Source organism: Pseudorasbora parva, chromosome 9 (genome assembly GCF_024679245.1).
Source record: "Pseudorasbora parva isolate DD20220531a chromosome 9, ASM2467924v1, whole genome shotgun sequence".
Lineage (NCBI taxonomy): Eukaryota > Metazoa > Chordata > Actinopteri > Cypriniformes > Gobionidae > Pseudorasbora > Pseudorasbora parva.
In genome coordinates this window covers 16,320,869-16,345,347 of record NC_090180.1, presented here as the reverse complement: position 1 = coordinate 16,345,347, position 24,479 = coordinate 16,320,869, and the positions used below count along the sequence as shown (strand labels likewise).

General features: G+C 38.9%; 1 protein-coding gene across 1 annotated transcript in view; it reads left to right on the top strand.

Annotated features, from left to right (window-relative positions):
* gpr158b (G protein-coupled receptor 158b) overlaps nt 1-24,479 on the top strand; it is a 92,689-nt gene that overhangs the window by 12,078 nt on the left and 56,132 nt on the right. Inside the window, exons 2-3 of the mRNA XM_067454129.1 lie at nt 69-174; nt 20,812-20,914. Of these exons, the coding sequence (XP_067310230.1) occupies nt 69-174; nt 20,812-20,914 (209 nt within the window). The remainder of the gene's footprint in view (nt 1-68; nt 175-20,811; nt 20,915-24,479) is intronic.

Below are 24,479 nucleotides of genomic sequence, written 5' to 3'. Positions count from 1 at the left end.
CTCTCTCTCTCTCTCTCTCTCTCTCTCTCTCTCTCTCTCTCTCTCTCTCTCTCTCTCTCTCTCTGTAGAGGAGTTGTACGTGTAGATGTTAACATACAGGATGTGGACATTGACCAGTGCTCCAACAGTGGTTGGTTTGCAGGAACTCATCGCTGTAACTTGACAAGTATGGAGGTGAGTTTGCAATCTCATCACTTGCATGCAGGATGAGAATATAAGCATCACAATAACATTCAAAGGCCCGGTTTCACAGACAGGGTTTAGCTTAAGCCAAGATTAGGCCTTAGTTCAAGTAGAATTTAAGTAGCTTTTATAAACTTTCCCTAGAAAACAATCATTACTGGTGTGCATTTTGAGACAAAACATGGCACTGACATATTTTAAGATATACCAGTGGAAGTTGCATTTATTTAAAACAGCTCAATTTCAAATTTTCATTACTTGCTTACTCTCAAATTGTTCCAAACCTGTAAGAGTTTCTCTTTTCTGTTGAACACAAAACAAAATATTTTAAAGAATGTTGGTAACCAGACAGTTGACCTCACCTAATGACTTCCATAATAGACAAAAAGAGAGTAAATTATATATATTTTTTTACATTTTTGAGTAAACTAATATGCTTTTAAGCCTTGTCTGTGAATCTGAGGGAATATGTTTGGCTCTGTACGCTGATTTGCACTAGTAGGAATTAAAGATTTCATTATTTTTATTATCATCATTATTATTAATTAAACCAATAATTCACAAACATGCAAAATGGGGTCATAGGAGACATATTTGGGTGCAGAAAGTAATATGTATGTAATTTACACATTAAATCACAGATAAAAAAAATACCTGTGTGAATTGTGAGCATACATAACACATAATATATTTGAGTTTTATTGGATGCAATGTTTGCATTTAAAATGTTTTTTCCCTGCTGTTTGTAACCTTATCAGAAAACACCTGCATGTTTAAATCATATTGTCCCTGATGTAAAACGTCTCGGTTACGTATGGTAACCCTTGTTCCCTGAAGGAGGGAACGGAGACGTACCGACGAATTGGGATCACTTCTGGGAGGCCCTATCAGCTTTCGAGATATAGAAAATGGGCCAATGAACATTGGCGTGCCTGCTTTGCATATCGCACCCCGCCCCGCTGCGCGGGTATAAAGCGGAAGCGATCACCACGCATCGTTGTTTTTCACTGAGGAGCCAAACCGAGGCTTGAACTGCAGTGAGGGTACAGCAACTGTGGTGATGGGACATACATCTCCATTCCCTCCTTCAAGGAATGAGGGTTCCTATACGTAACCGAGACGTTCCCTTTCGGTCACGTTCAACGTACGTCGGACTTGGACCGACGAATTGGGATCCCTATGGAAAACGCCACAGTTACTACCACTTCCAGCTCCCTGCCGGAGTCCCTCGGAGCTGGGAATTTCCCGGGGAATTTCCTGCAGGGAGAGCCCTACTGCTATCCCACAAGACCCAAACAGTGGACAATTGCATAACGCTGGGAAAGCGTGCCCTTGGAGGCCGCTGCGGAAGCCACACTCCCCCAAAGGAGATAACATGTGGAAACTACACGTATGGACTGGCCGTGGGCAGTACTACATACGGGAGTCCCAGGGGTGGGGGTTCCCCACTGCACTGAGACGGCAGAGCGGGCTCTGCCAAGAGAAAGACACAGGCTCGCCGTAGGGAGCCGTACCGTGGAGAATACACATATGAGACCGCCGTGGGGGTTGCTACATTTGGAACCCAGCCTAACACAAGTTCCACACTGCATACGAGTGTCAGACCTGGCATCAGACGCTCCGCCACGTCCTCCGGGTTGCGGAGGACTCGACAGGTTTTGCCACTCTGGGGAACTCGACTGGAGCATATAAGCGCACGTATCCGTTCCATGAGGAAGGGAGTGGCGCAGCAAGCCGACACTAGAACGGCACTACGGTGCTACCAACTATGAGAAGTGAGTACATGGGAAGATACCGGTTCTACACGTAGGCTATAAAATCTAGTGAACGTGTTGGGTGTCGTCCAGCCCGCAGCTCTACAAATATCTGTCAGCGAGGCGCCACGAGCCAGCGCCCAGGAAGAGGCTACACCCCTGGTGGAGTGGGCTCTTATCCCGAGCGGCAGGGCACATCTTGGGAATCATAAGCCAAGACAATGGCATCTACTATCCAGTGGGCCATCCTCTGATTGGAGACAGCCTTTCCCTTCTGCTGTCCTCCAAAACAGACAAAGAGCTGCTCTGAGGTCCTAAAGCTTTGCGTTCTGTCCACATACGTCCGAAGTGCTCGGACAGGACAGAGAAAAGCCAGGGCTGGGTCTGCCTCCTCCAAAGGCAGCGCTTGAAGGTTCACCGCCTGGTCCCGCAAGGTAGTGGTGAGTACCTTGGGCACTTATCCAGGCCGGGGTCTCAGGATTACGTGAGAGTAGTCCGGCCCGAATTCCAGACACGATTCGTCGCCCGAAAATGCCTGCAGGTCCCCTACCCTCTTGATAGAGGCCAATGCAGTCAGGAGTACTGTCTTTAGAGACAGAATTTTTAACTCCTCAGGAACCTGACGATCAGGTCGTGCTTCCCCAAAGACTTACTTTCTACTAGTTCGTGATGGGCAGCGATTGCGGCCACATACACCTTGAGGGTGGAGGGAGACAGCCTTCTCTCCAACCCATCTTGTAGGAAGGAAAGCACGGCCCTGACTGAACACCTTCGGGGGTCTTCTCGGTGAAAAGAGCACCAGTCGACGAACAGGTTCCACTTCAACGCATAGAGGTTCCTCGTAGAGGGAGCTCCAGCGGAAGCAATGGTGTCTGCCACAGCCTGTGGCAGGCCACCTAGAACCTTCGCGTCCCGTCCAGGGACCAGACATGGAGATTCCAGAGGTCTGGATGCGGGTGCCAGAGGGTGCCCCGTCTCTGAGTCAGGAGGTCCTTCCTCAGAGGAATGGGCCAAGGAGGTGCTGTCGCAAGGAGCACTAGTTCCGGGAACCACGTCCTGTTGGGCCAGTATGGCACCACCAACAGGACCTGCTCCTCGTCCTCCCTGACCTTGCACAGTGTCTGTGCAAGAAGGCTCACTGGGGAAAACGCATGTTTGGCCTGAGCAGGCTGGACGTCCTTCCCGCGGCCGGCTTCATGCCTACGCCTGGGTGGAGGCTGCTGCTGGGCTGTGGTGGGAGCGGGGGCGGACACCCTTGGCAACGAGCAGGCAGAGGTGCCGGATGTGCCGGATGGCCTCCGTCTGCTTCTGGGCGACCGAGAACTGCTGGGCAAAGCTCTCGACCGCGTCGCCGAACAACCCAGCCGACGAAATAGGGGAGTCCAGGAGCCGGGTCTTATCGGCCTCTCTCATATCAGCCAGGTTGAGTCAGAGATGCCGCTCCTGGACCACCAAAGTGGACATCGCCTGGCCTATAGTCAGGGGCGGCGGTTTTCGTCATCCCGTAGGGCGAGGTCCCTCGCTGTCCAGAGCTCTCGGAGGAGCTCTGGGCCAGGACTACCCTCGTGCATGTCCATGAGTGCCTGTGCTTGATGCACTTGAAGCAACACCATGCATGGCGGACGCAGTCTGGCCACAGGACCTGTAGGCCTTCGCGGTCAGACCGGAAGAGACTCTACAGGCCCTGGACGGGAGCTTCGGGTCCCCGCGCCAGCTAGAGGCAGACGTCGGACACAGTTGCATTGCGACGGCCCGCTCCATCGGCGGGAGACCCTCATACCCCCTGACCTGCCCGCCGTCAAGGGTAGTGAGGAGGGAGGAGCCACTAGGTTGCCCACGGCAGAAATAAACAGGTTTTGTGTGCAGCCTGTTTTCTGCTCTCACCTGAAAAGGAACACGCCCACCGAACCAACTGTGTGTGGTGTGTGTGTGAAGTGCAATTTGCTCAGTTTGCTTTGAAAACAGCAGCTCTCTCAGCAGCAGTGAGATCGCGGTCGCGCTGTCTTGTGCCGTCTGGCCAACACGAGCGATTTCCCCCGACACACGCTTTCTCTCTCTCTCTTGCTAGATAGCAGGGAGTCAGATGCTTCATCAACGCCGTTCGGCTCCGAAGGGAATGACAACGGTTCGTGGTGATCGCTTCTGCTTTATACCCGCGCAGCGGGGCGGGGTGCAATATGCAAAGCACGCACGCCAATGTTTATTGCCCCGTTTTCTATATCTCGAAGCTGATAGGGGCTCCCAGAACTGATCCCAATTCGTCGGTCTAAGTCCGACGTACGTCGAACGTGACCGACTGAAAGGGAACTTCCCGGTTCAATTCTCCTTTCCGAGTAATTGGACAGAGTGCAATATTTTTGTTTGCTCAAGTGGGATTGCTTTCATGGTTCATTTTTTGCACTATGAAGCTTCACTTTCCCTCTAGATTGGTTCATTATCTTTGTGTGTATTTTAGGTGAATTTAATGGGGGATTTATCACATCCTTGTCTCAAGTCTATACGAATTATTGTTGGAAGTTGCTCTGCTAGAGCTAATTAAACCATCCGAGCTGTTCTGCCTGGGTGCCAGTGAGAGTTTGGGCTGGCTTGGATGTTTCTGGAAGGTGCACTCATATGATAAATCATATCACTGCGTGGGTTTATGCATTGTCACATGCAGAACTACATGAAGTGGAGTGAAAAACACACAAACATCTTGAAGCAAGCATGGTGCTGTTCACAAGGAGACTGCTTTTACAAAACAACTTTATTCTGTTTGTAACTTATTGTTACATAATATGTAATAGTACTGGTCTAATTTTCAAGTATACCCCACAGTAAAAAGTTTTAGAATGGTAAGATTTTTTAATGTTTTTAAAGAACATTAAAAAAGGCTCTTCTGCTCACCAAGGCTGCATTTGTGTTATTAAAAATACAAAAACAACTGTAATATTGTGAAGTATTATTAAAATGTAATTTATTATTTAAATGTAAATTTATTTGAATATATTTTAAAATAGAATTTATTCCTGTGATGCAAAGATTAATTTTCAGCATCACTAAATCAGTCTTCATTGTCACAATCCTTCAGAAATCATTCTAATATGATTTGCTGCTCAAGAAACATTTATTATTATGTATAAAAAATGATGTATTTATGTATATTATGTATAGATTTTTTAGGATTCTTTGATGACTAGAAATTTCAAAAGTTATTTATCTGAAATAGAAAGCTTTTGTAACTTTGTACTGGATGACTAAAGACATCCAGACATAAAGACATAATGATGCTGAAAATACAGCTTTGAATCACAGACATAAATTGCATTTTAAATTATATTAAAATAAGAAAATGTTTACATTTAAAAAAATATATCTTACAATAATACTGTTTTTGCTTTATTTCGGATAAAATAAACACATTGAAAATAGTAATGTTAAACATAAATGAATGTCATTCAGGCGCTAGCCAGTGATGCGCGGGTTGATCCAAAACGAGCGGGTGCCTGCGGTCATCCGTGGTCACGAGTCATCCAAAAATATTTTTTATGATATTCGGCTCGCGGTCGGTCGGGTCGTTTGAAATAAAGATGATGCGGGAGGGACAAAATTCCCTATTTTCCAACACGTTGAATTGAGCAATGTACCTTTTTAATAGGCTATCCTTTTTAAACGCATATAGCCTAGCTCAGTAATGTCAAACTGGATAACATGGTAATGCGTATCAATAGTACGAGTGTGCAATCTCGTGGAATGTATACACCACGAGATTGCTCAAAAATGAGTTTTGGCGTGCATATGATAGCACTTGGGTAGGATGGGGGTGGTGGGGTGGGCGCTTTGCTCGTAGGCCTATAATACGCCAAAAATTGCGTAGCACGCGAAAAACCGTGCATAAAACTCATTTTGACGTATACATTGCAGTGCGGGATTTTTGTTGGGAAAGTCGGGGGAGAGACGCACACTTCGATTAGACTAGATAAACACATGCAGCATCTTAATTAAATCAAGCCTTTATTACACAACCCTATATGCTATATACTACAACATTCAGAAAAAGAAGTTTGCGACTTTGCGCTCCTAAGGGCTTGCACTCTTTTCCAAACGTGGGCTTTCTCTCAGTTGACCTGCTGATCAATTCTTCAAACAGGGTCAAAACATAACATCGCGTTCATCAATAATATGTATCTAGAGCTGAAATGGACAATGATGAGCCGCCTCAAGAACTGCTGCTCTCGCTGCCGCACCTCTGAGCGGAGTGCACGTCAGGGCCTGAAACATTTCTCTCGTCCACAGGCTGGGTTAATGGATATTATGCCAGGGAGCATTTACGACTTTTAAAAAGTGTGTGTCAGCAATCGGGTCTGGTAATGTTAGAAAAAAAAAATTGCGGTCCGATTTGCGGCGGGTTAGCTGAAAATGTTGGTTGGGTGCGGGTTGTTTATACATTGAACCGCGCATCACTGGCGCTAGCTAGTTTTGTGACTAAATGGTTGTTTAACTACAGATAAAGTATGAAAATATTGTACTTTTCAACTGCAGTTTCAAAATCTGCACCATACATTTCCAAAGAAACACTTTTTTATCGTGCACATATTCAGTACTATCATAAATGTATTGTTCATAAGCTTTTAATAATATGGACACCTCTCAAATGTGATAGTTGGGATTAAAAAAAAAATGTATGTGTAGTTACTTAATGAGGAATATATATTCTAAACTGAAGAAAAAAAGTAATGTGTAACAAAGTTCATAGTAAGGAAGAAGAAGGCAGAACCGGCGAACGTTTTAACTCTTTCCCCACCGTTTAAAAAAAAGTTGCCAGCCACTAGCAGGGTTTTTGACCATTTTCATAAAAATGTAATATCCCACAGAATATTTTGAAAAATAAAATAAAAAAAACAATGGGTACAGATGGGGCACAGAAATAAAGACAACGATCTACTTGTTAAGCATGTGTTAATTACCCCTAGGTTCATATTTCACCAGAGTTGTCCTCTAACTCCAAGTCTTCCGGTCACGGCCAAAGCTGATTCCAAAGACCGCTGTTCGCCAGCTTCTTTGTTTTCAAGAAGCACCTGAAAACTCTGCAAATCTGCTTTCATTATGTTAAGCCTGCCCACCGACCCTATACACAATGGCCCTCATTTATCAATCTTGCGTAGAAACTGGTGTATATGTTGGCGTAAGTTTATGCTTACACTCCTCTCACCGCCTGATTTATGAAGCTGTGCGCACCTCTGCAATCCAGGTTTACGCAATACTTGCCCTTAATAAATGTGGCGGCTGAAAACGATCGTCATTAGAATAACACGCCCCTATATATTCAAGTCTCCGCCTCTCCCACGCCCTCATTTTACGGCATGGACAAACAGAAGACGGCAAAGAAGCGAAACTTCTCCGACGTGGAGATCGGGCGCGATCAATCATCTCACTAGTCCACTAGTCAGGGCACTGATTAGGACATAAGTCAACGGGCTGACTCCCTGATCAGTGCTCTGACTACTGAACTAGTGAGATGATTGAGACGCGCCTATCGAGACCTTCACCAGGGAAGTGGAAAAAACCCCCGAAATTGTTTTATTTGGGAGTTTAAAGAGTGGGATTAAAGGCACCTACAAAAACAAAATATGGACCCAAATTACGAGTACTCTTAATAATGTGGAGGTTGAGAAGCGCACTCCAGCAGTTTAAATAGCTGTTTGGATGATAAATTACCATCACAATGCATAATTTTACAGCACGTTTTGAAACAATTAGCATTTAATTTTGTATCACGGCACATGTATTGGGGTGTACACTAGTGATGATGATGTGATGTGGAGTACTACCATTCATTCACATTAATATTTACATGACAATTTGTAAGATTCTTCTTCTTCTTCTTATTATTATTATGTTATGATTTTTATTCTTAATGACGCTTGTTATTCAGAAGAAGAATGTCTTTTTTATTGATTTTATTATTATTTAAAAGAAGAAGGCCATTTTTATTATTTTGTCAGTCTGAATTATTTTAGTCCCAGTCCGTGCGCAGCTGCCGGGCCAGGCGCGGGCCTGAAACGTCAGATAAAGCGCACAGGCTCGCGACTGGAGGAATACATATGCCTACAAATCAAACGCTTTGGTAAAGTCACACAAATTAAACATTGACGTTCATGTTGCACAAAAATAAACACTGAATGTTGTTGTGGTTTTTAACAGTGGGTCATATAGCTTATCTTTGTCAGTGCGTTTTGTGGTGTTAGGAATTGTTTTTCTGCGCATTTTCACACTAACTCAAACGTGCGTACACCACCTCCTGAGCTGGCGTAGGATTTGAGTGTGCCGTACGCCAACGTCCATATTGATAAATCTCAAAGTCACCGTGGGTTTGGGTGTACGCAAGGTGGAAATTTGGTGTACGAACTTTTGATAAATGAGGGCCATTGTGATCGGCCTGACCAGAGTTTGGTTTTTCCAGCTTGTTGCTAGACAGTTGCTAGAAGCCCTAGCTACAAATGAGATTTTCTGCTACTAGGGTGCGTCTATATTTGTTGGCTAATCCCCTACCTATTACTAAAAAAAAATATTTACCTGTATTTAAAGTGACACATTTAAAGTGCACATAACAGTTGTTTATTGTAACATGAAGCATAAACAATTCAAACTTATATAACACACAGTAACATCAAATAAAATAAAAAGTGTTGAAAATGTTAAAGGTGTCATGAACTGGCTTAAAAAAAAACGTATACTGTTTTCTGAGGTCAACTAATGACGTTAATGTGGTTTTTACATTCAAAAACATCATAACTAATAAGTAATAGGCTATTTTCTACACTGGTTTTGAGGCTGTCTGCACTGGAGACTTGGAAGTAAACGCCCATGGCTAGGATTGGATAAGATTTGCATCTTTAATGAGCTTCAGCTCCCTTCAGTCCCCTGTCAGTTCAGTTCACGAGGGAGAGGAGAGGGAGCAACCAGAATGATTCTCTCGATCAAAGGGCTCATAAACATCTTTATCAAACAACCAAAGGATTTATTTCTCATCGCCCCACGATTGATTGGACTATTATTTTTATATTACACATAGCCCGCAAGATCGGATAATACAAGCACGAACCGCGCGCGCACACACACACACACACACACACGTTCGGCACGTGTGCCACGCTCCTTCAGATGTCAACTAGAGAGAGAATCGCACACATCAAGAACAGAATAGAGATTCATCGGCCTGCTGGTCTTTGCGAGCCCTGGCCCTTAAGTGTCTGAGTCCGGAGTGGTAAAGTTATGCTCTGTTAGACACGTACACATAAGCAAAACAATCTATAATAATGCAATACCATTACATATAAAAACACGTTTTACTCACATGGTGTGTTGCACCATTCCTGTTGGATCCAAATCCATCATCGACTGGAGATTTCTTCACAAACGATTCCGCAGTGAAATTAAGTGAACATGTTTGTGAGCTGGATAACCACTCATTCCTAATATTAGGATCCGAAGGAAGCTTATGCAGTCACTGTGTTCTTCCACAACCAGGAATAGCGCAGTGTCTTGCTATCTTCTTCAGCTTGTTTATTGCTGCTGCTTGCGGGGCTACTGAACTTCACATGCTCATTATTCTGTAGAGGCGGTGTTTCGTCGCGCACTGACGTCAGTAGAAGAACAGGACTGTTTTCTGGACCTGGTGTCTATAAAAGCTTTTTTTTTGACTAACAAGGAGGTTTTCAGCTCTGCAACTTACAGAATAATCTTATATTACCATGACCTTTTATATATCAAAAGCTCAAGGGAAAGTTGATTTCTCAATTTATCACCCCTTTAAAGAGCTTAAACCATGAGAAAATACTATTGTCCATTTTAGTATGCAGTGTACAAGGCTGTTCCCTCAGAACAAATTCTCAATGCATTCGCACTTTTTAGCACATTTTTGATGTGCTAAACGGGTCTCTTTACGAGCTGCCTTGCATCTTGCTGTCATTTCAGCATCTTCTGCCATGAGTGTCATGCTTCTAATGTTACGTCACACATAAAAGAGCATTTCTAAGAACCCTGCAAACCCTGCAAATATTGCTTTAAAAAAGGTATTGGAATGCCAAAGTGTACCCTACTTGAGGATACATCAGTCGGTCATCTATATGATGGCATATTGTGTGAACTTGACTGGGTTTGCAAGGCCCAGTTGTTGACTTGTGTAGAGGAGAATTTCCCAGTAAGCTGTGATCCATTATAAATGCAGTATAATGGATTTCACTGGGCTTACTAAATTATTGACCATGCTCCATGTCTGTGTGGTCACACTCATGGGAAAACCAGAGGAAAAGCAGCAAGTAAAAGCACAGCAGGATTCACAAGCACAACACTTGCTCCCAAACAGCAACTGAAGCATAATTATATTTGAGAGGGTTTCCTATGTTTTAGAAAGAAGAAATACTTGTGTGCCACCATCTGAGAAAGAGGCGAAAAGAAGCGTGTATGTGTGTTTGTTGAGAGTCTATTTATAGCCTCATGTCTTCCTAAGACAGCACCATGCCTCTTAAAATCTGTCTTGTCATTCAACTTGAGCAACATGAGCTCGGGGCTTGACATTTGAAGGAGCGCATCCCCGAATTATATGCACTAAATGTCCCGCAATGACTTTCCTGAGGTGAATTAACCTGGGTAATGTTTTGAGTGAACGTTAGACTCTATTAGTCTCTCTGTTACAGCTAGAGAAAAAAGCTCTGGAGACTTGAGGCAGAAAATGTCCATGGCCTTCACTATTAAATCAGAGATTTGGCACATGCAGCCAGCATTTTCTTTCCTAGTTTTCCTTTTATACCACTTCTTCCGCTTCAATAGTTGTAATGGTAATGTTGTGATATACTGTGGAACTCATTGGCTGTCTGCAGAAAGCTGTTGTTTCTAAGTATAATCAGTGAGTGTATCCTCATGCCTCATTAGTAGTAGACACTAGGATTTAAGGGAAAGTTCAACAATTCATGATCAGAGAATGCCCTATTATCTGTGGAACACAAAGGGAGATAATTTAATGAGTATCCAGTTGGGTGAATTCAACAATGACAGTACCTACTTACTCGATTTAGTGCTTAATACAACGTCCCAGTGTGTCAGCAAAAGTGCACGCAGATCATTCATTGAAAATGTTTGGTCTGATTAAGTGGTCTGACAATTTTTGGTTATTAATAACCCAATATGTAAGCAGTTTTAACAGTAAAATGGTAGTAGCTGTTATTTATTTTCTATTTTCTAAATGTTTACTTGCTTATGGCATTTCTGCATCATTTTTGTAGTGGTATAATATGACAAAATATAAATTTAGCATGTGGCAGAAAAAAATGGCTCTGTTTAAATGATAATATGTGTATATATATATATATATATATATATATATATATCAATCATTCATTATATATATATATTAGCTCCAATGTGTTTTTGTTTTTGTCCAATAAAGTTCCATTGTACAGTTTAAAGGATTAAAACACTTTTTAAAAATGTCACAGTAGCATTCTTTTATATTCATAAAACACCATACAATTTAAACAATACGACCATATCATATAAAATTTACATCATAAAACATCAAATAAACATGATCTATACTGTCCTTGTCTTTTCAGCATCTCGTGCCATGAGTGCTGCATTAAGATGTCATGTCACATTAAAATATTGTTCTGTTTAATTGAAATTTGCTCAAGTCAGATTTAATCAAGATGTGTTGTGTGTACTATGTATAAGTGTGTCTGGCAGAAATGAACAATGCTTTAACTTTTTATTGTTGATGAAGATGGATTATGCAATGAGCATTTGATTCTTAAATAGTTCAAGAAGCTCTGCATGGATGCACTGTGTAATTCAATACAATAGCAATTGCAAAAAAAATAAAAAAAATAAATAAATAAAAATTGGGCTGAACCCCTGGATATCAAAACGGATGCATTTTGCACAATTCCTCTTTATAAATCTGTATAATGAAGTAGACTTCTGGGGATGTCTGTTGAGAATCTTTAATGCCAAAGCATCTCAGCCAGTTTGAGCTACTCCAGAAGGCGTATATTTTCTTCTGTTAGGACCATTGTGGTGTTGATTCACTCTCATACTTTTGGATTGTTGTCCTTTTGCATCACACAACTTCTGTTGAGCTACAGATGGCCTTATATTTTCTGATAAAATGTCCTGCTAAATCATATTTTATCACCAATTTATGCAGAAATTGAGATCCTTTAGCTAAAGTATGTTAGACAAGTGTTTATCACCATGGGGCCAGGGTCCGCTATAGAGGCACTCAAGATGACGTAAAATGATTTTAAAAGTGCACTATGTAGGATTTTTGCAGTAAAATATCTAAAAACCACCAGGCCAGTGTTATATATTTTGTTCAGTTGACTTCTTACAATATCCCAAATGTTTCGAACTATTTGTAAATTGTGAGGAAATTGCTAATTTAACCAAGGAGCCGGGACGTCTGAGGGAGTCAACTGTCTATTGCGTCATATCTGCGTTACCTTCGTTTTCTGGTTTTATTCTGCAGAAACGCTTTACTCTTAGCAGTGTGCAACAAGTGTCACAGCAGCTGCTGAGCGAACGCACAGAATGATGTCAGAACAATATTAAACACACTTAAATGTATCTATTAGGGCTGCACGATTCTTGCTAAAATTTGAATCCCGATTTTTCTCCATGGGAATTGAGATCATGATTACACGATTCTCATTTTTTTCCAACCAAATTTTATTGCACTCAAGTACAAAAAACTAAGAAAAAAACAGGAAATTCAGTATAATAAAGTGCAGGAGTAACAAAAAATTTGCCCTTAAAGAGAATAATTTTAAAGCTGAACATATGTTGTTCTCTTATGTTGTTGAACATAAGAGAACATTAAAATATACAAAAATAAATAAAAACAATTAAATAGAACCCATTATTTTTGCTCCAATTGGCACATAACCTTAAAGGTTCTTGGCCAAGAACACTAACCTGTCAACATTTTGAGGTTTCAGGGAGGAACGCTGGCCTCTTACAATGTTTCCCCTGTGCTAAAAACCCTTTCTGATGGGGAACTTTTAGCAGTGATACAAATGAATTTCCTTGCCAGCACAGACAGTATTGGATATTGTCTATTGTGTTTTTTCCACCAGACTATGGGGTCATCTTCGCTGTCAGTGGGTGCGTTTACATGCACGTTCTTAAGCCGATTATGCCTAATAAGCCGACATTGAACATGGTCATGTAAATGCGGTATACATGTTTACTTTAATTGGAGTAAGGTCATAAACGGCATAAGCATAATCATAATTTTTTTTTGCCTCTTACCCCGATTTAGCGCTGCATGTAAACGCATTAACCTGCTTTCTGTCAGCTTATTGAAGTGCGCATGTGTGATAGGGGACAAAAAACGCAAACTTAGAGCAGATTAATGCATCCAGACAGAGCAAGCTAGCGTTTTGCATGAAATAAGGACATATATCACAAACGCAGACTCTTTTAAGACCCAGAAAATTGTAAAGATGTTTTTCTCATCTCATGCAGCAGAAGTAGAAGAGGTTGAGTCAAAACGCTGCATAACTGCATGAGGGATAATATGAGCTGTAAATCTCCCATTGACACGGACAGTCAGATACGGACATTATTATTTTTAACGTCACTACAAGGAAATAACCCGGTTTATTAATAAAGTCATGTAAACTTGCAGGTTTACTTGCACTGTCAGTTTACTGGTTTGCATGGAGAAGGGGAAAACAGATTATTTCAATAAGCTGATTTTTTTTGAGTTATCAGCTTACTGGTGTGCACATGCTTATACTCTTGAGAAGAAGCATCAGATGGTGCTGCTGCCTCATTGCCCTTTGTGCTGCGATTTTTTAAAATCCTTTTCGAATGTCCCTTGTCAGACTGTACGAACATGATCCCAGATGTAGCCATGTCACACTGTAAGATCTCAGTTGTTATTAATGTCAGATAGTACGATAATCAAGGCGTGCTAAATACGGACACACAAGAAAACTCGTCTGGAGTTTTATATCAATGAATGACGCGTTCGGTGACATTACAAGTTTTGCTGATGATACTTCCTATTCTTTTGTTTTCTGCCTGCGGTAACTATGAATTAAATTTCACTTCATCATTGTGTATCAGAAATTGCCACCTTATAGTATAAAGCCTAATTTCACTTAAGTCATCAAATATTCAATTATTGTTGTGCAGAAAAAATATACATGCAGTTGCCCACCTAGGTTCAACCTGATCTCACAGGTTTCCGTGAAATGTACACGGACCCTTAACTCAAAAATCTGTGGTAGTTTCACGGAATCGCCGAAAAATCCGTGATGGGTTCACGGAAGTGATGCCTATGTATATCAATGACAGGCAGCATCCGTGGTCCACACACTGATTCCCTGTTCCAACACCTTATATTCGTCATTTTGATTCAGTCAGCATAATTGTATTTACTTTTATTTTCTTTTTATTCAGACACGTTTTGAACACTTAACTCAATCCCTTCCCTAAACCTACCCATTTGTGTATTATAAAAAACAGGATATAACAGGCAGATACACAGATACTGCAGGCACAATTTATTCAGAAACTACAAATATTCCAAGTGTTCCGAGGCCAAATGATTTATTTGTGTGAAGAAAATCCCCAAAAACGAACGTCGAGTCCATCCGCCGAATATTAATACATTTCAAATATTGCCACCGAAAGAAACGTCACATCAGCTTTGACAGCATTGGTCATTGCTTTGATTTTAAAAGGCCATTGGCGCTCGTGTGTTTCGTGACCGATTGCGTCATGCTGAAGAGTCATCTATATCCTTTAAATGAGAAATATGAACCAGTGCGTGTGTTGAGTGCGATCATCATTTCAGCGATTAAAACATTAAGATCAACTCTGTTCTTCACATGAAGATATCGTATGACTTCAGAAGACTTGGAATGCAACATGAGCTAATACTTCTATACTGTTTCTGGTCCGTTTTTACAATAAATAACTGTGACTGTACATTTATTTGCCTGTCATGTGTTTTATATTGTTGATAAGTGGGTAAGTTTAGGGTAGGAGTTTAGTTAGTTGCTCCGAAATATAAAAGTAGGCTATAAATATTCATAAAATCATGTCTACTTTTACAAATGTAAATAAATAAGTGTGTGTTGGGAATCCGTGTGTGGACCACGGATGCTTCCTGTCATTGACTTACATAGGCATCACTTCCGTGGACCGGTCACGGAATTTTCGGCAATTCTGTGAATCTACCACGGATTTTTGAGTTAAGGGACCGTGTTGATTTCATGGAATTCTGTAAGACCAGGTTTCTAGGGTTGTTAGCGACCCTATACAATTAACAAAACAATAATGGGAAAACAGGCACTCTTTTATAATTGTATAAATGTTTTTATCTAATTAATTGATTGAGGAATACTAGAAAGGTTGATGTCTACGGTTAAAAAAAGTCAGTAAAGGTCAGTACAGATCTGAGGGATTCGTTTAGGTGTTAATCCTTATTCAGCAAATAATGAACAACTGGATTCTTTGGTTAAAAAGAGTGAGAACATTCAGCTTTTAAAAATTCTGTCTCAAATATTGTTGTGGACAGTGGGAGGCCTTGGAGTCAAAAAGGTTTAGAATTACTATGTTAGACCACTGATTCTAAAGCCAATGCTCATAAAAAGCTGATATGTCATGAGAAGTAGTTAATGGGTGGCTGAGAAACACCGAAACTCATCACAGCAATGCTGGATGAAGTGAACTGATGGTGAGCTGTCATGCATTCACATACAAATCCAAATATATCCTATAGCAGGCGTGTTATGTCGGCAGTCCTTCAGTGACAGAATGATCTTCTAACTGCTGATGCTGACACTCTGCTCTTCCTGAAGATTTCGAAAGCATGTAGTCATATTTTAAAATGTCTCAGGTCGCCCACATTTATCTGCACTGCAAAGCAGCAAAGCTTGCATTATTAAATCATATTCATATAGAAATCATGCTCAGAGGAAAACAGCTAATTTACTTAAAAACCTGTTCAGTTGCCTAGGATAGAGCTATTGAACCACATGTGTGTATAAATCAACATACAATCCAAAGTATTACCCTCTCGTAAATGGCATTATAGTTTGCCCAAAAGGACGTCTGACAGACTTGTAAAGCAACCAATCACAGTTCGTTTTGTTCAATGCCAAAATCTAAAATCAGTGTTCCCACAATACCAGGCCCGCATGCAATTCATTCAAGAACGTCGTGCAAGTTTACTGCAACAGTGACGCAACAATGGAGCTGTGAACTGGGATGAGTGATATGGACTGAAAAATATATCACGATTTTTCTGGTATTTATTGCGATAACGATATCAATGGCGATATAAATTTAGCACCATTGCCCATGTTTATGGCTACAAGTGAGAGCTGCATGCATTCTTGAGAGCCTCAGAAACACAAACAGTGATCTGAAGTAAAACATACCCATCATCAAATAGGCTCCTATAACAAACATTTCATGGAATAATAATGCAAAAAAGTAAATATCCAAACACCAGCCTTTTCAGAAATGTAAAAGTTGCAGATAATCTTTACTGTTAAAGTGCAGGTAATGTTTAAGCTGTTCAACTGTGCAAAAAAACATCACAATACAAACAATAATAATTAAAATCAAGTTTGAAATGTAAACACAGATTCTGATTTTATATTTTCATGGAGCAAACAGTGGCAGAACTAGTGCAAACAACAAAAGTAATTATCCCAACCATGTCTTCATATTACAAAAAAAAAAGGCAAATTATGATTTAATGATATCATTCAAGTAATTTGAACTAATATTTTCGAATTATCTACTAATGAAGCCAATGCATTTGTGTCATTTTAACTTAGGACTGGTGGTGGTGCTTAAGACATTGTTGGTCATTCAGTATTTCTGTAAAATAAAATAAAAATAAAAAATAAAAACGAACAATAATACTGATAAGATAATATTTCTACTACTAATTACAATAAAAACCACACTTAGGATTGATGAGCTGCTGGGTTTATGATTATAAAAAGGATAGTTCACCCAAAAAAGAAAATGTGATGTTTATCTGCTTACCCCCATGGCATCCAAGATGTAGGTGTCTTTGTTTCTTCAGTAGAACACAAATTAAGATTTTTAACTCTAACCGTTACTTGAATAATGCATGTCAATGGGGTGTTTTTCTATGAGAGCCACTATGAGAGTAAAAAACACACAGACATACAAATCCATATTAAACCCGGTGACTCATGGCAACACATTTATCTCTTAAGACACGAAACTATCGGTTTCTGCGAGAAACCAAACAGTATGTTTTTTCCCCCTCATATCAGATGAATCCCATAGTATTCCCAATGCCATTACTTCCGGCAAGTTAGGTCAGAACAGGTCATACATTTACATAGATTCCTCATTCGACCGGGCACTAACAAGGCTCTATACATAGATCTATGATCGCTCCAGGTTTTTGACCTTCTTCGACGGAAGTAACGGCATTGGGAATACTAGATGAGATTCTTCTGATACTTTGCATCAAATACATAAAATAGTGCACTTTACAGATCGCCTGACAAAGAGCAAATCTCTCAGTAGCTCAGTTCAAGCGCCCAGCGAGTGAAAGTATATGTGTGTACAGGTTTCAGATTGTAGAGGTAGCTCCTCTTAAACTCCTTCGGATAGCGCCATCAACTAGGCTTTATTGTTATTATAACAAGAAGACCAATTCTTATTGTGGGGAGAATTTTTACCGGTATATCGAAAACGATAAGATATAGCCCATCGCTACTGTGAACTTCACATACTTTTTAAAATACAGTGTTTAGGCGATCATGATAAGCACTCATTGTCACAGTTGTAAACATGACAGCTTTCTTTTTCCATAAGGGGGTTTTGGCATCACAACGACTTTTTTTTCTAGACGGACCATTAAAGTATGCTGCACACGTTTCCCGGAAATTCTGTAGAATTCAACCAATCCAATGTTGACTTTGAAACTACCAAATTGTTTCCCATTTTGTGTGTCTCAGAAGCACAGCCAACGGTCTATGGGCATGACGTGATGTCTGAGACTGAGACAAGGGTAAATCTTACAAGAACAAACCATCAAATCACAGAACCTTTTAGGATTTTTTCTCTTCATGACATTATTTTCATGACAATCAAGCACATTTACCTTGGAATTTGCTCGGTGCTGTTATTTTGAAAAAATAGCACATGAAATAAATTTGATTGAATATTGCATAAAACATTCAGCACTTGACACACTATTTTCTTCCCAAAGACTTTACTCTGTTAGTAAACCAAAGCTAAAACGTATAAATCTAAATGGGAGGTAATTACCTCCAGTATGACTCACATTGAATCGTTCATGCTGAAACAAAGGTGACAAAATGACTAATTTAACACAAACATTTATCTGACACCTGAGACTCTCACTTCACTGTTTCATCTGGGCTTCATGGTGCTTATGGATTATTTATAGAGCCTTGTGAACTTGGTGTGACTTTTTTCCAGGCCTAGTTCACAGTAAAACTTTCTTGAATACAGTAGACTAGAGTTTGTTGGCAAGTCTCCTTTATACTTGACATTACAACAGTGTGAAATCTTTGAACAAAATGTATCGTTCTATATGTAAACAGTTTATATTTCAAGCTTGGCAGTCATTTCAAAGGGCATTTTGAGGAGCAAGCAGCTGTGAGCCCATCAGTTTATATGCCCATGTTGGCTACCGTAATGTTGCCAGAATGTGAGTAAAAATAAATCGCTGCACATATATCGACTGTCATAACTCATAAAACTGTCATTTTCACATTTGAAAATGTGATAAATGACTGTGACACCACTGTCACAGATGGTCTATTAACAGAGACGATTTCCTCAGGAAGTTCCTTGCTCATACTGTGACTGTACTGAACAAATATAAATCATCTCTACTATCAGTTAAGATTTAAGCACTTTAAATGACGAAAAAGGTACCACAGCTATAGGACTTAAAGGTGTCATGAACTGGCTTTTTTTAATACTGTTGTCTGAGGGCAACTAATGATGTTCGTTTGATTTTACAGTCAAAAACATCATAACCAATAAGTAATTTGGCTATTTTCTACACTGGTTTTGAGGCTTTTTCCAAAATGCTGGGTTTTGATGGGCGTGCCGCACTGGAGACTTGGAAGGTAATGCCCATGGCTAGGATTGGATAAGATTTGCATATTTAATGAGCTTAAGCTCTCCTGTCAGTTCACATGAGGGAGAGAAGAGATTGTTTCAAAAGTGGCAACCAGAATGATTTTCTCGATCACAGGGCTCTTAAACGTCTTTATCAAACAAACAAAATTTATATCTCATCCACCCGTGATTGATTGGACTATTATTTTTATATAACACAGCCCGCACAATCAGTTGATATATGTGTGAATCGCGCCCGCACACACGTGCACTTGCATACTGCCCTTGAAATGTCAAATCGAGACAACAGCACAGATCAAGAACAGAATATTATGAGACAACAGCACAGATCAAGAACAGAATATTATGAGATTCATCTGCCTGCTGGGCTTTGCAAGCCCTGGCACATATGTGCCCATTGAATCCAGCATGCTAAAGGTATGTTCTGTTAGACACGTACACACAAGCAAAACGATCTATAACAATGCAATACTATTACATATAAAAACACCTTTTACTCACATAAGTGTGTTGCACCATTCCTGTCGAATCCAAATCCAGCATCGACCAGAGATTTGTTTACAAACGATTCCGCAGTGAAATGAAGTGAACATGTCTTTCCCACGTGAGCTTGAACTTCATTAAAAATAAAGTTCAACCACACATTCCTCATATTAGAACCGGAAGGAAGCTTATGCAACGACTGTGTTCTTCCACAACCAGGAATAGCGAAATATCTTGCTATCTTCCTCGGCATGTTTATTGTTGTTGGCCAGTGTGAACCAATCACCTCCATGAGTCAGTGGGCGGGGCTACTGGATTAGACGCGCTGTAGAGGTGCATTTCATATAGTGCTATGATGTAAGAATGAAGCACTGGACCGTTTGCTGAGCCTGGTGTCTATAAAAGCTTTTCTTTGACTAACAAGGAAGTTTTTAGCTCTGAAACTTAGAGAATATTCCTATATTACCATGAACTTTTATATATCAAAAGCTCAAGGGAAAGTTGATTTCTCAATTCATCACCCCTTTAAAGCTTATATCTTATGACCCAGGGTTAAATATTAACATGAATTTTGTCTTCTGTTACAGTAATTTTAAAGCAACATGCAGAATTTTTGGGACTTTAGCTTATTGACCGTATCGCCCGGAGTTAGATAAGTCTATCCATACAATTCTCTTCTCCGTGTGCCATAACTCTGTCTGAAGCACCCACTGCTAGCCTAGCTTAGCACAAAGACTGGAGGTAAACAGCTCCATCTAGTCTACTGCTCAATAAGTGACAAAATAACGCCAACATTTTCCTATTTACATGTTGTGAAGTGTATTTTCAGGCACTGCGTAAAATCATTGCACCGCTGCAACCATGGTACGCCAGCAAAGTTCCCTTTATTATGCCAAGTTATTACATTATTATGCAGGAATGAGATTGTAGTTCCTAGTCATATCGGTCTAGAAAATCACAACTTTTATTTTCCATCAGACTTATACACATCACAACATGAAAATAGGAAAAAGTTGACATTATTTTGTCACTTATTGAGGAGTGGCTAGATGGAGCTGTTTACCTCCAGTCTTTGTGCTAAGCTAGGCTAGCGGTGGGTGCTTTAGACAGAGTTATGGCACGCACAGAGATTAGAATGGTGAGAATGGACTTATCTAACTCTGGGGGATACGGCAAATAAGCTAAAGTCATAAAAAGTCAGTTCTAAAAACTAACTCTCTTTATCCCCCAGTGTGAACCGATTGAGGGCCATGGATTTGTGCTGGATAAGTACAAGTGCCAATGCAAGAGAGGTTTCTACCACCCAAGCCGAGTGGCGCTTAATGGCTTCTCAAGTAAGTACAAACCTGAAATGACGAGACTTTAGATTTATTATATGACTTGTTTTTTAGGTGAACTGTAGGAACCTTCTTTAATCTCTTACAGTATTTTGATAATTAATCATACTTATTGATAACAAAAAAACAGTAACACTTTATAATAATGTTCAATTGTAAGTCATTTATAAGTGGTTAGTTAATGATGAAGTAATCAAATGTGTTCAAAACATTCATAAATTCATTCATAAACATTCAAAACAAAACATTCATAAATGATTATCAAGTGAAATGCTAACATTTTATGTATGTTTTGATTCTGATTCTGATGATTCTGTTCAAGTCATTTACAAGTGATTAGTAAATGATTAACTAATAATTTATGAAACATGACTATGCATTCATAAATTATTAATGAGTGATATGTTAATAATTTTACATATATTTATTAGATTCAGTTAAGTAATTTACAATTGATAAGTTAATGATTAACTAATAATTTACAAAACATGACTTTGCATTTTATGAATGTTAATAAACTGTTACTTTTTTGTATGTTTTGTAGATTCAGTTATAAATTATTTTTATAAGTTATTAGATAATGATAAACTAATAATTTACAAATCATGACTATACGTTCATAAATGATTAAGTAGTATTCTAATTTGCAAATCTGTCGTAAGTTATCTTTAAAAAAAGCATATCATAAAATAATCAAACAGATCCTTAGTAAATGGTTATTGAGTATATAATATATTATTAATCACTGAAATGTCAGTGTACCATTATCTTAATAAACAATTGTTAATCATGAACAAATGATCAAAGCATTATGAATATATAATGTATTAATGCATCCTTAAAGTTGTAAGCTGGTCTGTTAAAACAACTATAAGCTCACATCAGATTCATGGTAAAGACTGTTTTAGAGAAGACAACTGTCTATACCCTCACACCCTCCGATGATTTACACATGTCAAAATTTGCAGCCCGGAAGAAACGTCACATCAGCTTTGACAGCATTGGCTGTCGTGTGTCTTGTGCGTAATTACGTCAGCTGTGATTGTAAAATGCCATTGGCTCTCGTGTGTCATGTGGCCGACTGCATCATGCTAAAGAGTCGGGTGTGTCATTTGAATGAAAAATATGAGAAATATGCGTTCATAAAAGGATCATAATTTCAATGATTAAAACATTAAGATCAACTCTGTTCTTTACATGAAGATATCGTATGACTTTAGAAAACGTTGAATGCAACATGAGCTAATACTTTTATACTGTTTTTGCAATATATACCTGTGACTTCTACATTTATTTGCCTGTTATTTGTTTTATATTGTTGAGAAGGGGATAGGTTTAGGGTAGGATTTGGCTTAGTTGCTCCAAAATATAAAAGTAGCCTATAAATATTTATAAAATCATGTCTACTTTTACAAATGCAAATAATCAAATGCGTCTTGATCTGGCGCATTGGGATATGCATCAATACATTATATACTCATAATTTTTCTAATGGTTTGATCATCATTTGTTCATTATTAACAATTTATTGAGATAATGGTACACTGACATTTCAGTGATTAATAATATATTAACTAGTAACTTAACCATTTACTAAGGATCTGTTTGATTATTTTATAGGTTTTTTTTAGAGATAACTTATCACAGATTTGTAAATCGTTAGCATATTACTTAATCATTTATGAATGTATAGTCATGATTTGTAATTGATTAGTTTATCATTATCTAATAACTTATTAATGTATATAACAATCTACAAAACATACAAAAAGTAACAATTTATTAACATTAATAACATGAAAAAATAGACATGTTTTGTAAATGATTAATTCATCATTAATAATCAATTGTAAATTACTCATAACTGAGTCAACAAAACATACATAAAATAATGAACATATCACTCATACAAGTGATTAGTAAATGATTAACTTATCATTTATGAAACATGACTATGCATTCATAAATGATTAGTTAATCATTTACTAATCACTTGTAAATGACTTGTAACGGAATTTACAAAACATACACAAAATAAAATGTTAGTATATCACTTGATAATCATTTATGAATGTTTTGTAAATGATTACTTCATCTTTTAAAAAACACTTATAAATGACTTACAACTGAACGTTATTATAAAGTGTTACCCAAAAAACTGTTGAATATGAACTGTAGATATGGCTTGGGTTAATCCTTCACTGCAAATCAAAGAGATCATTTTTTACCAGTTATCTGTCAACAATAAAAGAGTAGAAAATGTTTGAACAAAACTAGTCTGAACTGAATGTTTCTTTCTGACAGAAACAGAAACAGATACACAAACATAGAGTTACTTCCTTCCACCAGATAATTCATGATCTCGAGCTAGGCACGAAAACCCCAAAGACGGAGTTTATTTTTATTTCATGTGGAGAGTCCTAGTCGTTAAGAGCAATATTCGTCTCACTCACACTTGCATAATAATTTATGCAAAACTAGTGCCATTGAAATGAGTCTCCACTACTTTTAAATAAATTATAGACAGTATTGGCTAATTATATAAGCAAATATGGACAAATTACAAAAAGCAGCGGTTCTGTCAAAACACGTGGCAGATACACGCATTTACCTTACTCCATATTTCATAAACCAAGGCTTTTACATATTTTAAAAAGCTTGGGACTCTTTGAAAATCATCCAATCTGAGGTTAGTGAATGTTGTTGTGTTGCCTTGCAAGGGATTCTAAATTGTCCTCTGCACTTATAGTCTGTATTTGTTCTCTGTGATTGTGTGTGTGCTCTGTGTTATTAGATTAATATCGTGCTTTTATGTCTGCTTTAACTTTACTTCCCTCCCTGAGGAGAAACCATTTCATACAGAACCAGATTAAGAAGGTTCCTCCACTCAAGTAGAAGCAACTTTAGGTCAGCAGTAGTGTTCTTCAGCACATTAACTTCATTAACACATTACTTATGGATCAATAAGCCCATAAAGATGATTTGAAATATCTTGATTGATTCTTCTAAACAGTAAGTTTTCCATTTAACTCACATCTACCTAATTCAGAGGACAATACCTCTGTAGATCTCACAGACATCTCAACAAAAATCCTTTTATCGGATAAGAAAATAATCTGCCTCAAAGTGCGCATATATCCACATTTTTAGAATGTATGCGCATTTTGACATTTCAATCCGGTTATTTTTTATCAAACATTCCAAAATAGATGGAAGGAAACATAGCTTCTGTCTCAAAATGTGCTTAGATTTGCCAAGATACCAAAGTCTCCAATTAAAAGTCAATATGAATATAAAATTGGCATGAAATACTCATCATCTATTTTTAAATGCATTTTTTAAAATCTTAAAACAATTCATCCATGCATGCATTTTTTGTTAACCTTGCAATTACTTTCGAAAAAAGTATAGAGATACCATTTGCATTTGGAGCACTCAACAACACCATTAGATCAAAGAGCTTGGTCAATGCCTTGGTAACCAAGGTAACGCTTAGTTTTAAACCATACAGTAAAGCTAATTTCAAACTAAAGGCCAATAATAATAATTAAAAAAAAAACTG